At 40.5% G+C, this 14,692-nt stretch overlaps 1 protein-coding gene across 1 annotated transcript; it reads left to right on the top strand.

Moving 5' to 3' along the window:
* Positions 1-3,797: 3,797 nt before the first annotated feature.
* relt (RELT TNF receptor) lies at positions 3,798-14,450 on the top strand. Its single transcript, XM_053320267.1, has 10 exons — positions 3,798-3,873; positions 4,068-4,160; positions 4,935-5,119; positions 5,495-5,547; positions 5,697-5,951; positions 10,295-10,375; positions 10,731-10,809; positions 12,692-13,063; positions 13,512-13,640; positions 14,288-14,450. Exons 1-10 carry the CDS (start codon positions 3,832-3,834, stop codon positions 14,448-14,450), a joined length of 1,452 nt encoding a protein of 483 aa, XP_053176242.1. The 5' UTR covers positions 3,798-3,831.
* The last annotated feature ends 242 nt before the right edge of the window (positions 14,451-14,692 follow it).

The following is a 14,692-nucleotide window of genomic DNA, read 5'->3' as shown; positions in this document are numbered from 1 at the left end:
TGCAGATCTTTACTTTTGTATGGTCATTGAGTTAAAAAAGACTTAAGGAGGAGGAGGAGGAGTGCTGGTTGTGCATTTTAAGAATGATTGGTGAATTTTGCAAACTGTATGTCGATAATTAGTCCAATATTAGTCCTTCCAAAAAGGAAAGACACAGCAAACATGGTGCAGAAATAACAGTTAAATGTAGAAATCTGAGATATGTTAATGCTTTTCAAGATGTTGTGTGTGCTTTACTGTAACTCACACTGACTTATGGTGCCCTATTAGACTCTTAATCCAACCAACATTGAGTTTTTTGTACAAAGAACTGGAATTTTAAGTACTTGACCCTCAATACAACCAGCTTCACCTTGCTCTCCACTTACAGTATAATTCATGGATGCTGGTTTCAGTGGCTGCACTTTTAGAGGTCAACTGAGGTTCTGTATAGAAAGCCAAACATTCTTCAACCCCTCTAACCACGTCCAATTTGTTACTTGACACTTTCCAAAATAAGAAATACTTAATTGTAGGTCTCATTTTTGTTTTGCTCTCTCTATCATTGTCGTTTTTTATTGATCGTTTTTTTCCTCCTTTTTTATTCCAGCTGTGTATGATTGCACGTGTGTGTGTGTGTGTGTATGTGCGCGAGGGCTCGTGTGTCGTTAAGTGTGTATGGATGTGCATGTGTGTGACTTGTAATTAGCCTCCTACTCTGGTCTGTATGGCATTTTAACAAATGCTTCTATGTATATCATGCTATCAGACTGAAGTTTTTAGCAATCTCAATCCCTGCCACTTTCTCCTCTTTCCATCCCTCCCTTCTTCTCTCCTCTTCCTCCACAGCTCCATTGGCCTCATGTTGTTTTTTCAAAGTAGTGGTTTTTCTGCCCTCGCTCCATCGTTTGCTTCCTCCCTGAAATTATGCTTCAGAAGCCTATCATTGGCATCAGGGCCTTGCCGGACCAAAATCATAAACTCGTTACATTTTTTATTTTCTTGTTTGTATAAGGCACAGCTTGGTGTTGGCTGGATGTTACGGCATTCCAGATGTATTCGTATGTGTGTCACAAACATATACCTGTATCAAGTAATGTGCTTATATTGTGTGCATTAAACCATAAGGCATGCTATCTCACACACACTGCACCACACGCCAGGAATATGCTGAATAGGTGTATGGTAGGTGCTGTCTGTCTATGTGTGTGTGTCTGTGTGTGTCTGTGTGTGTCTGTGTGTGTGTGTGTGTGTGTGTGTTTTGTGTGTGTGTGTGTGTCCTTACCACACATAGCAAGTGAATGAATGGGTTTGAGTGGCGAAGTGTCACTTTGCTTGCTAACTAATGTTTAAAACATTATGTTTAGCTGCGTGGTCAAAGGTGAAGAAGTGCCTTTAAAAGTGGCTTCTCCCTTCACACATTTACCACATACACCCACGGACACGTGCGCACACCCACGCACACGCACACACACAAAAGGCTGCACACTGTTAAAGTGATAGAAGGGGCATGTCCTAAAGACTCAGGGGAGTGTCTGTGGTCAGAATGACAGTATAAGACACAAGCAGGTACATTCAATTCTCACATTCTGCTACACAGATTTGTGAGTTTTGTCTCACTTCTCTGATTTTTTTCAGTTGAATTTGTAGTATTCATTCACACTTAAAACTTTATAAAATTTCTGATTTTTAATCTTAATTTTTTAGTAGATAAGTCCTACAGTTGTGCTTAGTTGATTAGTTGTCCAACTTGTACCAAAAACAACTTTTTACCAAGTGTTTGAGTTTTTCTTAAACAGTTGTAAGAAAGTTAGAGCTTATCAGAGTTTAGTCCCGACTCAGCATTTGTCACAGCAGCATCCTCGCTGAGTTGCCACGGCAACTGTGTCAGTCAGCTGCAAGTCTGGGGTAAGTACGCTCCTCGCTGTTCTTCTCTCTTCTTAGGTTCGGTCTCTCCCCATCCTTTTCCCCCTGCTTCTCTTCCTCTCTTTTATTTTCCTCCCTTTTCTTCTACTTGTGAACTATTCTACTTACACTTCTCTCTCCTGCTTTTTCTTGTTTTTTAAACTTTCTTCAGCTGTCTTAATACTACCCTGCATCTTCTCAGTTTCTCATTCTCTCACAAGACACATCTGTTTTTGTCCTTCCTCTTTTAATTTCTATCATTTTGTTCCTTCTCCCCCTCGTCTGTTTTAACATACTCCAGATGCCACTTGTGTTTTTGCTTTGGTCAGTGACTGTTTTATAATCCTATTTGGGGCAAACCGATCCGTCCAATACATTCTTGTCTTCTCGGAGAAAGAGTACACAAAAGAAAGAAAGAACATTCTTAACATCACACTGTCAATCTTTTGGCATGCTCAGCTGCCCTCAGTCATCAATCAGTATGTTGGGAGTGCTGAGCTGTAGCCAAAATGATTTTTATGTTCTGGAGGAATGAAATGAGGCCACCCCTGATAATACTAGATCTGTGCTAATTCACATCTCTGTAATTGTGGCAGCAAATGAAAGTTCAGCGTATAGAAACTGGTTGCTTTCTTATTATTTGTGTCTTTGACTTTAGTAATACTTGTCATGTTGTCAGTTGTGTAAATGTTTTTGGTTGTTACACCTGTTTGGCTCACAAAAAGTACATTTTCTAACATGAAGTCTAACTTGATATTATTTAGGATTTTGGGTAGGCTATTTATTTCTCCCAAATATTCCAAGGTACAATTAATGTGTCATCCTTTATACCTGCTGTCACCTGTTTAATTCAGCTTTAAATCTGCAGCTGGAGCAGATGAATTAGGTCAGAGTACAGGTTCATAGTCATGGCAGCTGATTGGTAGATTTTTGTCTCATTCAGGATCACTACGGTGGATGATTTCTATCACTGAAACTGAAACCTCGTCCTTTGTTTGTTATTTAGCCAACATGATGACTGCTATACTCTGCTTCCTATTTAATATGAAAATATATGATGAGCTTCAACATAACTGTAGCCTAGCCTAGAAGTCAAACGCCTCAAAACTCATGTTGGTCCATGAAGTTATATATATATAAATATAAATATATATGAGCGTGCATACATCTGGGTGTGTGTGTAGGGAGTGATAATCTAAATAAGATGTTGTCAAATATTTTCTGGCTGCACATTGCTAAGTTTAGATATGGCCCCACTGTTTTGCTATTGTAGAGTATAATGTGGCATGAAGATCTAAACATATTGGTGTATGACCTATCAGTGTAGACCATGTTGTTCTGCTTGAGCTTTAGCTTTTATTTGAATACATCTTTCATGATTTTTGCCTTCTCTGTCATACTGCCACAAAGATCTCATACCCAGTGTTGGCAAAATTATGAGTAATTGCTTTATATGTATAATTGTATGTTAGCCCCTCCTGAAATGACAAAAATAGCAGCAGAAAAGCACCTGTTCATTCACTGGTGTCCATAAAAAGAACCTGATTCATGTTAAATGTTATTTACGGCACCTATAAATGCTCCTTACCTCCCTGTCACTCGAGTCACTGCACTTTGGGTGAGTCGCTAAAAGTGAGTCAGGTGTTTTTTGGCAATGTGAGTGTATGTTTTTAAGAGTGAGTGAGTGAGTGTACATGCTTATGTGATGTATGTGTCGGTTTTACATGTCTTCTAATGTCATCTGTTATGCAGTGCTGGTGTTGATAGGTCAGATTTTGATCTATCATTTGACCTGAGCAGGAAAAAAAGTCTCATTGCTGTAACTGAAGTGACAATGTTAAATATCCATGTAATGAATCCTTATGTGCATGTGGGCCTGACCATGTTTTTTAAAAACCCTCCTCTCTCCTGCAGATCATATGTACATAGAAGAATACATTGAAGAAGATGAGGAACCACCTTTGCTGCTCAGCTCTCGTCCTTCTCACGGTAAGTGTGTGTGTGTGTGTGTGTGTGTTTATGCAAAAAACAAACATGCGTTGCTCTCTAAGCATAACGTTCAATTTAATTTCACTCTTTAAAATGGCATCTACATTATGATTTAGAAAGTGCAGTCACTTTCAGCACAACTTCCAATGACTCATAAACTTGTTTGTGTGTGTGTGTGTGTTTGTGTCTACCAGGTGTTTGGCTGTGGTGGGACTGCAGCAGTGCAGTGTCGGTGGGGGGAAGGATGTATGTGTCTGCAATGCCCAGCTGGTCAGGAGCCCTCCAAGGTGAGAAAAAGGGACAGTCAAACCTAGAGAAACATTATAGGATGTGTGGCACCTACTTAATGTGATGAAGTTCCCTATGAATGTGATACTGTTAAATGATTATCATGTGTTTTTAAAGATGTATTTTAGCCTCATTATGAGTTTTTGGGGTTTTTTTGCGTAATGGTATTCAAGTTCATGTGTTCAAGATTTTTTTTATCACTCTTTTCCTAAAAAATGGTATCTGACCAAATCCTTTGCTTTACACTGCCCATTTTTTTCTCACCTAGAACCAAATTTTTTTCCCATGACTCAATGTATGTGTACAAATATATCATTTAAGTTACTTTCCAGAGATCTAGGGTTTATTTTTTAGTGTCATCTTGAGCACAACATGTAATTTATGTGTTACGTCACCACCACATATAACATAAATCTACTTTACAGTCTTTAAGTCACTGTTTAACATTCACAAACATGTTTAGTATTGCTTTATAAGCAAGGGGGATTTCTTTCTAGAAGCACTTTTCTTTGTTAGAGGTTGTATTCATGCAGTTGTGGTAGATCACTTGTTGATACTGATAAAAAACAAATACTATTCATCAGTATGATTTATGTTTCCTGAGCAGCCTGTTATTTTAGTGAAGATAGAAAGATTATATCATTGTTTTGATGCCAGTTACCAAAGAGCCTCAGGACTTGTAATTAAAAGCTGTTTGTTCTCTGACTCTTTGGCATCACCAGAGAGATGCTTTGGTTTGTGCTTGAGTTTATAAGTGTTTTCTCTCTTGCCAGGCCTGTGGGCAGATCCAGAATCCAGCAGAGGAGGTGCAATGCCGGTCGTGCCCAGCAGGAAGCTTTTCTGACTCACTCAACTCTGAACTTTGCCGCCCGCACGCCTCCTGCAAGACCCTCAGCAGACATGTTGCAACCGCTGGCACTGCGACCTCTGATGCTGTCTGCGGAGACTGTCTGCCTGGGTAAGAACTATCTGTCTCTCTACCTGCCTGTCTGTCTGTCTGTCTGTCTGTCCGTCCATCCGCCGTTTGACATTTAAAAGTGCTTTTGCTTGAATTTGTATCTCAGGATGTTTTGTCAAGTATTACATTTCTTTCTGTAATTTTCTCTGTGCTGAGAGACCAAGGACACACACACACACACACACACACACACACACACACACACAAACATACACACACATTCACCACAATGGGCAGGCAGCATCAAGCACTATAACATGCCAAAGGCTAAAACTGCTTTGTCATTCTTTTATTGTACTATAGTCACGTTACTCTCTCAGTCTTTCATCTCTTTAATTATGCTTTTTTTCTCTTGATTTGTTTTTCCAATTGCAGGTTTCATTCTGCTGCAACTGGAGATGTTTCCACTCAGACTCCTTGTGTGAAAAGTAAGCGGGCTGCATGTGTCTGTGTTTCCTTTGGTTGCCTTCACATGATGCACGTCTGTCACTCAAAGCCCAGTCTCATAGCTTGTTCATTCTAGATATAAGACAATCGTTGTGCTCTATCTAACCTAATCTTCCTCCTTTTTTTTCAGCATCTTTGCACGTCAGAACAGTCCGCACGGTGGGTAAAGGTCCATCTAGTGGTGCAGGAGGACCAGTCAATGGTACAGTCGTGCGCAGTGCTGAGGAGAAGACAGCAGAGTATGCCGTGTTTGCTTTGGTGCCCATCTTCTGCGTGATGGGTTTGCTGGGTATCCTCATCTGCAACATCCTGAAAAAGAAGGGATACCGCTGCAGTGCTGAGAAAGAGGGAGGGGATGAAGAGACTGCAACACCGCAGAAAGAAGGTGAGAGATGAGATTACCAGATTTGGGGGGGTGGGGGATAAAGATACAGGAATAGAGAATAGAAAAGAGAATGAAAGGAGAGAAGAAAACATTAGAAAAGAAAGTGAAATATGAAAAATATCATGGAGAATCATTGTGAAACGAACATTTATGCTTAGGTTGTCACGCTCTGTATAAAAGCTTCTATAAAAATGCCAAATTAGCCCACACGCATGCACATAATGTGGTCAAGTGTTGTTGGGAGTCACTGCAAAGCCAAGCCGAGCCCAGAGGGCAGTGTCTTTGTGTGCAGCCGCAGTCCATGTATCTTTGTGATGTGACTGCATGCAATCCTACATCAGAGGCTTATTTAAAAGAAATCTCTGCTGTTTTGAACTTTGACCCTAGCTTGGGTCCTGAGCTGGTGTTTGTCTAAGCACACACTGTTATTCTTGTATTTTTCCTATTTGAAAAGGGAGGGAAAAAAAGCTTTCCCATCAACTCCCAACTGCCCTACTGACATCAGAGTGAAACTGATTCGGGTCAGCAGAGAAAGACCTATAAAGAGAGATGGAGAGAAGAAGAAAGAGAGACAGAGGGAAGGGGCTGGTATTAACTGAAAGAGAGAAATGGAAAACCACAGAGATCAAGCAATAACACAAGTGTAATGTTACCACACCCGTTTTCTGTGGTTTGCGCAGCCCGAGTAACATGAGTGTTCTTTGTAACACACGTATAGCAACTCATCATAGAGCCAAAGTACTGATTATTTTTTCACCCTGTGGTCTGAAAGGATAATATTTTTCTCTGTTTGAGAGCAGAAATCTGTTCTTGTAAGGTAACAACTCATCAGTGGGTGTCCAAACACCTGGTTTGATCTTAATGATGAAGAAAGAACAATAGATTGTGTCTGTATAGACCAACATCGCTATGTACACAGCGAAAGAAGTACACCCACATTTCCTGTATGCTGCTATTGTATATGATGTAGCATGTCTGACTGGTTCTCAGGCTTTCATAGCAGGTAAAAAAAACTCTCAGGTCACATGGGGTTCATTATCTACTGAAGCTATTAGACTTTGGGGCACAATGAAAGCTGAAAACCTACAGTAGTGAATTTCCACATACGGTACAACATGCACTCATTTACAGCTATATAAACTGTATATAAGTACTTGTTTGTTTCTGCTACACTTTACAAATACACATATAGCCTACTGCTCTAATCAGGTCTTACCATCACTTTTACATACTTACACAGGTGGTCTGTGTTTGAATCAGCTTCACTCCACTGTTGCAGACCGGCAGCATACATGACTGGCAGTTACTGTCATTTAGTACGTAAGCATAAACAGATTTAAAGGCTAAGCTGGCTTTTCCCTCATTCGCCTGATGGTGCAAGGCTCAGAGGAAAGCTGCATGACATACAAACATGCTGCCAGGCTTTACTACAAAGACATCAGGCACGTCAGAGCACAGCTGCTCCCTCAACACACCTTTCAACAGGATGTCAAGAAACTGTTTATGTTGAAACACCTGCTAATGTCAACCACATTTATCAACCAAATTATATATTATAGTAACTAAGCAGAAAATCCTACTTATGGCATCCAAAAGCATCAGTCTTTGTGTTATACTTAGAAAATGTCAGTTGCACTCAGTATACTGTCCCATCAAACATACCTACAGCTTCAAATAATTGCATATAATACTATAAAAACCTCACGTGAGATCTTTGTTTTATCTTTAATTACAATTGAAGTCAATTACATTTCAATTACACACTACAAGTATAGATTTCTTGGCACAATGAAGTAACTGAGGACCTCCACAGTAGTTCAGTCAGTGTTGCTGATTACAGGGAGAGTTTTTGTCTTTAATGATTCTTGGTGCAAAAGCCAAATATGAGAGGTTTTCATTTCTGTCATAAAACCCTAAAAGTAAGAGCAGGTTGATCCAGAACTAACAGACACATGTGAAGGTTTGATGATGACAGACAGAAGTCATCGTAGATCTCTCGTGCCTTCGCCTCTCCCTCTCTTTGAGTTTTGTTGTTGTGAAACTTAAACCTGTCCAAACAGCAAAGGGAAACACCCTGAACCCCCATCCCCCCCTTCAGCTCTCTTTATCTGTCCTTCTACTCTCCATTCATCTGATTTCTTGACTCTCCAATAACCCTCCCTGTCTCATGAGAACATGACACTATTCATCCATCTCTCCTTTCCCAGCCAGATCAATAATTCAATTAGGATCTCACTTCTTGTTTTTTTTTTGTCTCCTCTTTCTCTGACTCCTCTCCTTTTCTCTGCTCTGCACTGTTCTCTGTCCTCTTTTCTTCTGCTCTCTTCTCTTTTTCTTTTTCCTTTTTCCATCTCTGCTAAAACATGTTAATGTTTTGTGTGTGGCATAAATTCCTTTCCATATAACCTATCCATTCAAAACATGTGGGGGTGATTCTAGGACATCTTATCATTTCCTTCACTCTCACCCCCTCTCTTTCTCTCTTGCTGCATAGCTTTGAGGACAAGTCATGTCGTGCAGCAGAGATAAAAAGCTGTGAGTAAGAGATAGATAAAGGGCACGAGAGGAGAGCATAATCAGAGTGTCTGATTAGTAAAAAAAAATGGAAAAGTGGATGATGAGGAGAAGTTAAAACAAAGAATAAAAGAATGATGAAGGGGTTGTACAAGAATTCGGATGCTGCATGGGAAAACTTGATCTCTCTCCCTCTCCTGTTGTAATGTAACTATCCTTGTTGCAGCACACTGTCTGTCCACCGTAGTCCTGACTGAGGTAAAGTTAGGTGTAAAATTCAGACTGCAGCACTTTCCTCATCATCTCCAGTCAAGGGGAACACCCGTGGGGATGAATTACAGTGAGGCTTAGCTCAGCAAGGTTAAAATAAGAGTCTGCGCTGGTAACTGTGACTCCGATGGTGTGGAACTGCACGGAGGGAATACGTTTGCCTTTACTGAAGAGCACAGTGACAGGAAAGCTGAAGGAGAGGAATGGAAAAGGCAAACCTGGAGTTGATGCATAAGAAATATCGTGTGAGCTCTATACTCAGCATGTGCAGCCACAAGGTCGCCACAAAGGCAGGAGTTCTGTTCTGCTGCAGTTTTCAGTAAACTCCACTCCAGCTGCATTTAAATTTTGAGGACAACTAAATTTTAAATTCTTAGGCTCACAAACCTCAAAGTCCAAACAGAAACTCATGAAAACAGGATGACAGACCGGTGACTTGATTTGGCTGACACTTAAACATTTAACCAATGCATCCTACTTGGGTGAAGAAGAGAATGAGCGCCACATCACGAAATAGATGCCATTGACCCTACATAGCAACAGCCACTGTGGAGACAGAGCTATTGTTATAGCCTAACAACAGCCTAACGCCACTTATGCTGGAAAGACAGAAATACACATGCACACGCACACACACATACACATAGACACAAATGCAGTTGCACACTCACATTTTGCTCTTAACACACAGATACACCACAGTCACCTGGCACTGGAGGCCTGGTACATCACACCACACACATCTACGCACATACACAGAGCCTCATGCGCTTCAACAGTGCTGAATGGATCGCTGAGTGAGCTATTCTGGACCCCCTCATTTCTCCCCTCTCGGCTGCCTCACTATGCTATTATGGGATGGTCTGGGGAGGGGGTGGGGGTGGGGGGGGTGGCTCGCTATGGAGGCACATCTATTCTGTGCTGTTCAGTCAGTCATTCATGTCCATCCTTATCAGTACCATCGTGCACTGAGGCACAATATCCGAGCAGTGACATGCACCGTGTGAACTGTACTAGCTCTGGAAGTTGGACAATGTATCTGCTTATTTAGTCTCTATATGACAGCGGTGAATGAAATTGGTGGGATTTAAAGTGAACCCATTGGGTTGAACATACACTGACATATAATGTCATTATAGTGACATGTTGTATTTGAATATGCAATGGGAGAATTGCACATTGAGTTTTTATTCAAGAATGTATAGAAAGTAAAACTGTCATTAAAGTATGATGACAGCTTTTTTACCATTAAGATGAGGTAATAAAACAATCTTACCTCAAGGTCCACTTACTAGATTGTCTGCTGATTTCACCTACATCTCATTGTCTTAATCAGCAATTTTTCCTTTTTTTCAGTTTTCTCAGTTGTCATTGAAATGGCTTAGTTGATAAGTGACCTGAAAATAATATATTCGATCCTGCAAATATTTGTATTTTGTAATACATATCAAGACTACTACTACTCCTCTGGTATTTTGTTATTTGTATGTAATTACACAAGATACTGGATCCGGTGATAAACAGTATTATTAACTGTCTGTTTCTCATGTTTGCTTTAGGTAATGGCTGTCCCTACATATCTGATGACCTGAATGAAGACACCATCAGTGTACTGGTTCGCCTCATTACTGAGAAGAAAGGTAGGTTGAGCAAACGATAGCAGTGATGTCACTTACAAGCGTGTGGTCAGAGCTACTTCATCTCTTGCGGCTTCATAGGGAAACAGGAGAGGATAGTGTCATCGCAGTACGTCACACACACAATAGGAGTTTTCATGCACATGTAATGATCTCAGTGTACCATGAACTTTTCTAAAGGAAGTTTATTTGTCCATGCAATCACCAGTAAGCATAAGTCCACATTCCTGTAGGCGTGAGGTGCTTTATTATTCCAATGGAAAGTATTTACCAAGACAAACATTTCATTGACTCTCACTGTTGTCAACATTTATTCACTTAGTGTAAACTGAACTGTGTGTATTTGTACTTGTTTCAGAAAATGCTGCTGCACTAGAGGAACTGCTGCTGGAGTATGAGAGCAAACAGATTGCCTTGAGCAAAGGCTCGTCAATCAAGTAAGAGACAGCCCCCCCCCCTCCACACACACACACACACACACTGTCTCTCCCATGAACTATCACGTTTATTTTGCTCAGTCATGCTGCTCAAGGTGAAGCTGAACACGACAGCAAGGAGAGTATGAGAGAAAGAGCAAGGCAGTGGAGAGTGGAGGGATGCTCTAATAAAAAAGCCGTACATGAGTGTAAAAGCAGAAGACTCTTTGCACAAAATATGGTCTGTTAACTTTACATGGAGTATGTTACTTTGATTTTTTGAACCGCCTTTACTTCTGCTGTGTTACTGTAGTGTGAATATAACAGACAGTAACAGTAAGTTCTTAGCTCCACGGCAAACTTTTTTCTGTTATCTTGCCAGCTGCAGCAGGAAAAACACACATTACTCTAAACCATCTTAATAATGTCTTGTTTCTGACACACTGTTGTTTGACACAAATGTTCTTTTAGGTGAAAACATTTTTCACATTGCACTTAATTATGTTACTAGGACAAAATGTGAATTAAGAGACAATTTAGTTCAAAACTGAATTTGATTTATGTAACCCTTGTGAATTAAACAATACATTATAACTTGAATTGTTGAAGTATGCCAGATTTATGTATCTACATAAATGGCTGGCTGCTCACCTCTGACTCATTACTATAATAATATAATGCAGTTTTTCTTTATTTCTATAAAGATAGAGAATGCAAAAGCTAATCTCAAAGCAACACACATCAGGACATATACGTACCCTCAGCAGAACTGATACATAGCAGTGACTCACTGCCACAATGTCTCACACTGTTGTAACCGCTGTCTGTTTAGTCATGAGGTCTAAACACACTGTCTGTCTCAACGCTCAGTGGCCTTCACATAGTTTGAAGTCACATGATTTACATGACCTTGTGTAGTTGAGGTTTGAACTTGGGTTGCAAGTTACAGCCATTTGATTTGCTCATGTAGTCAGACATGAATTGAACAAGTCCAGCTACATGCTTCTTTATACTATAGTCTACACTGCTGCTCGGCTCAGTTTCTGCACTAGCAGCAAAAGAAGATGTAGAAGAATCATTTGTCATCTTTATTCTGTATTCCCCAGTCAGCCCTTCATTATTTACTGCTGCACTGACCGAGCTTCTACTACAGAATCACTAAAGTTAATCTGATCTCATAATATTATATGGTGGTAATTGGATCCAGTTCACTCCAGTATGTATGCCACATCTACAATAGCGAGAGGTCTCAGGGGCCTCTGGCAATGTGCTGCTGCTCAATGGGCTGCTGCAACATATGAGCTTTAGATTCGAGAACATTCTGACACTATCTTGGGTCACTGCAGGTCACCCATAAGCTAGTAAAACACAGACACACACGGCAGCATTCATCTCTCTCAGTCTGCCTGTCTCTGCACAAAAGAACAAAGCAGAGCCAAAAAGCTACAGAACACTGGGCCGATGTGGGCAGCCTAACATGGCTAACATTAAGAGATTAAAACTTTACTTTTGAATTTTCCTTTTATTTTCCATTTACACATTCAGACTGATTTAGGGCAGATGTAATGACAATGTTTCTTTCTTTTCTGAACCTCAAAAGGATTCACTTATGGTTTGTTGCTTGGCAACACAGACAAACTGATGAACTTGCACTGAGATGGAAAAAACTTTCATGAAACAATTGGCAAACTTTTGATGAAGGGTTGCTCTTCTATTCTTTTATTCTCTTAATAAGACATTAAATTGCAGAATTGACTTATAGTTGTTTTAATTATTTGGGCTTAATACATCATTTTAAAGTAGAATCAAAGTAGTTAAACCATATGTTGACTAAACTGAATATATCATTTATATCACTGTCAATTATGATTTATAACTAATCCCCTCCTGCTCTCCTTCTCAGGTTCCCCATGCTGTCTCCCCTGTCCACGTTCCGCTCCCTCCCCAGGCTCTGTCCCCATCAGTCCCACCTCCACACCATCTCCGGCCTCTCTGGCTTGGCCCCCAAACATGGCTACCGGTGCTCCCGCTGCGCCCAGAAAAAATGGCCCCCTATCCTCATACCACCTTTGGATTCCTTCAAAGATCCCCTGAAGCCCCCACAGAGCCTCATCCTGTCCTCCCTGGACCAGCAGAAGAACCCCCTGCTGGGAGGAATGCGTGTCGACACGCACTGTACGCAAGCTGTTGTGCCAAATACTGTACAGGAAAAAGTGGAGGGGAGTGAAGTGAAGGAGAAGAAGGAGGGAGAGTTGACGGTGCTTTCTGTCGGGAGGTGAGCCTCATCTATATTGTGTTGTAAAATCACTTTTGTAAAACTCTTAATTAGAAGAACGGAGTAGCTTAAATACACTCAAGTGATGGGATGCAACTAAATACATCTACTCAAGTACAATTTTGAAGTACTTGTAGTATTTCCATTTTCTACTTTTCACTCTACTCCACTACATTTCAGAGGCAAATATTGCACATTTTAATCAACCACATTTACTTGAAAGTTGCAATATTACTTTGCAGATTAAATTTTCATATAAAACCAATGCATCATTTAATGAAAAATGATACGTTGCTCATATTAAAGCACCCAGCAACATAAATATTATTCAGAATTAGCCTTTTTCAACCTGATTTAGCAATAAGGTGCTCACAGCATAGCAGAAAAGCTGATACTATGATTACCATGTTACCTAAATATAACAGTTATCGTATCTCTTGCTCAACAGATTTCAAGTCGCTCAGATCCCCGAGCAGAAGCCCATCACTGTGGAAACCAAGACAGCATCCCAGGAACAGCGTAACTCACTGTTTGGTGGGAATCTCTTCTCTTCCTCTTCATTATCCGGCATCAGGAGGTATGACCGTTTCACACTTCCTTTCTTTTCTATTACTACCCTCTACTATCCCTCTCTCTCTCTGCCTCTTTCCAGCTGCCTGACTCCCTCCCTGTTCTTCTCTCTGACTTCCTCACTTCCCATTGCGGATGTTTATAACAGCATAAGTGCTGTGAAGTGGTTAATACAAAGAGCCTGTCAGCTCACATTCTTCTCGCCCAAAATGAATTATATAGTCTGTTTCACTGGGAAAGGAAATTATAAACAGAATGATCAATTTAGTAGAGGAGGATTCTGTAAAATGAGTTGGGGGGGGGGGGGGGGGTGAGCCACTTCTGTTTCCAATTGACCAGTAATGAACATGAAGCTGAATCAGCCTTATTACGTAGGTCATGTGTCCCTGCCTATTGTCAAAATGAACTATCCGGTTCATCATTTCCTACACTTAAAACCCCTCTTGAGTGGACAGCTACACTTCAAAATGAGCCCAAATGAGGGATAATGAGATCAGTGTGCTATGACATGGCTTAAATTTGATTATTCTATAGTGATCATAATAACATTGAAATATGGTGTATTTGCTTCACTGCTTCTTCTATCTGTTCCCCGTGTTGTCACACTCATCCACTTCATATACTCACACATAGTCCTCTCTCTTCCAGGTGAAGAAACAGAGAGATGCTGTTTGATAACACTACCTCGCTGAAGATGACCTCATCATCTGCTGACAACTTGACAGCCGGCATGGAGGGTGGTTATAGACGACTGACACCAAGAAACCACAAGAACCACCTCCTGCTTGAAGAAGTTGTTTCCATTTATGCGATATGAGGAAGATAATTGTATTTATTATTAAATTAATAATTATTGTACTTTGATGAAGAAGCCACTAAATTAACAGCTGATGCAGATTGGCTCCACTGTCCCAATCCAAAGAGAAACTGTTGTAAAAAGCCTGTTGGTTATACACGAGGACAGTATGGAGTTTCTAGTACAATTTTTGATTAATTATGAATACCTGACATTGGAAGGAAGAATGAGAGGGATACAACAAAGAAAATAAGTTTAGATGA

Source organism: Scomber japonicus, chromosome 6, assembly GCF_027409825.1.
Source record: "Scomber japonicus isolate fScoJap1 chromosome 6, fScoJap1.pri, whole genome shotgun sequence".
Taxonomy (NCBI): domain Eukaryota; kingdom Metazoa; phylum Chordata; class Actinopteri; order Scombriformes; family Scombridae; genus Scomber; species Scomber japonicus.
This window is presented reverse-complemented; position numbering and strand designations above follow the sequence as displayed.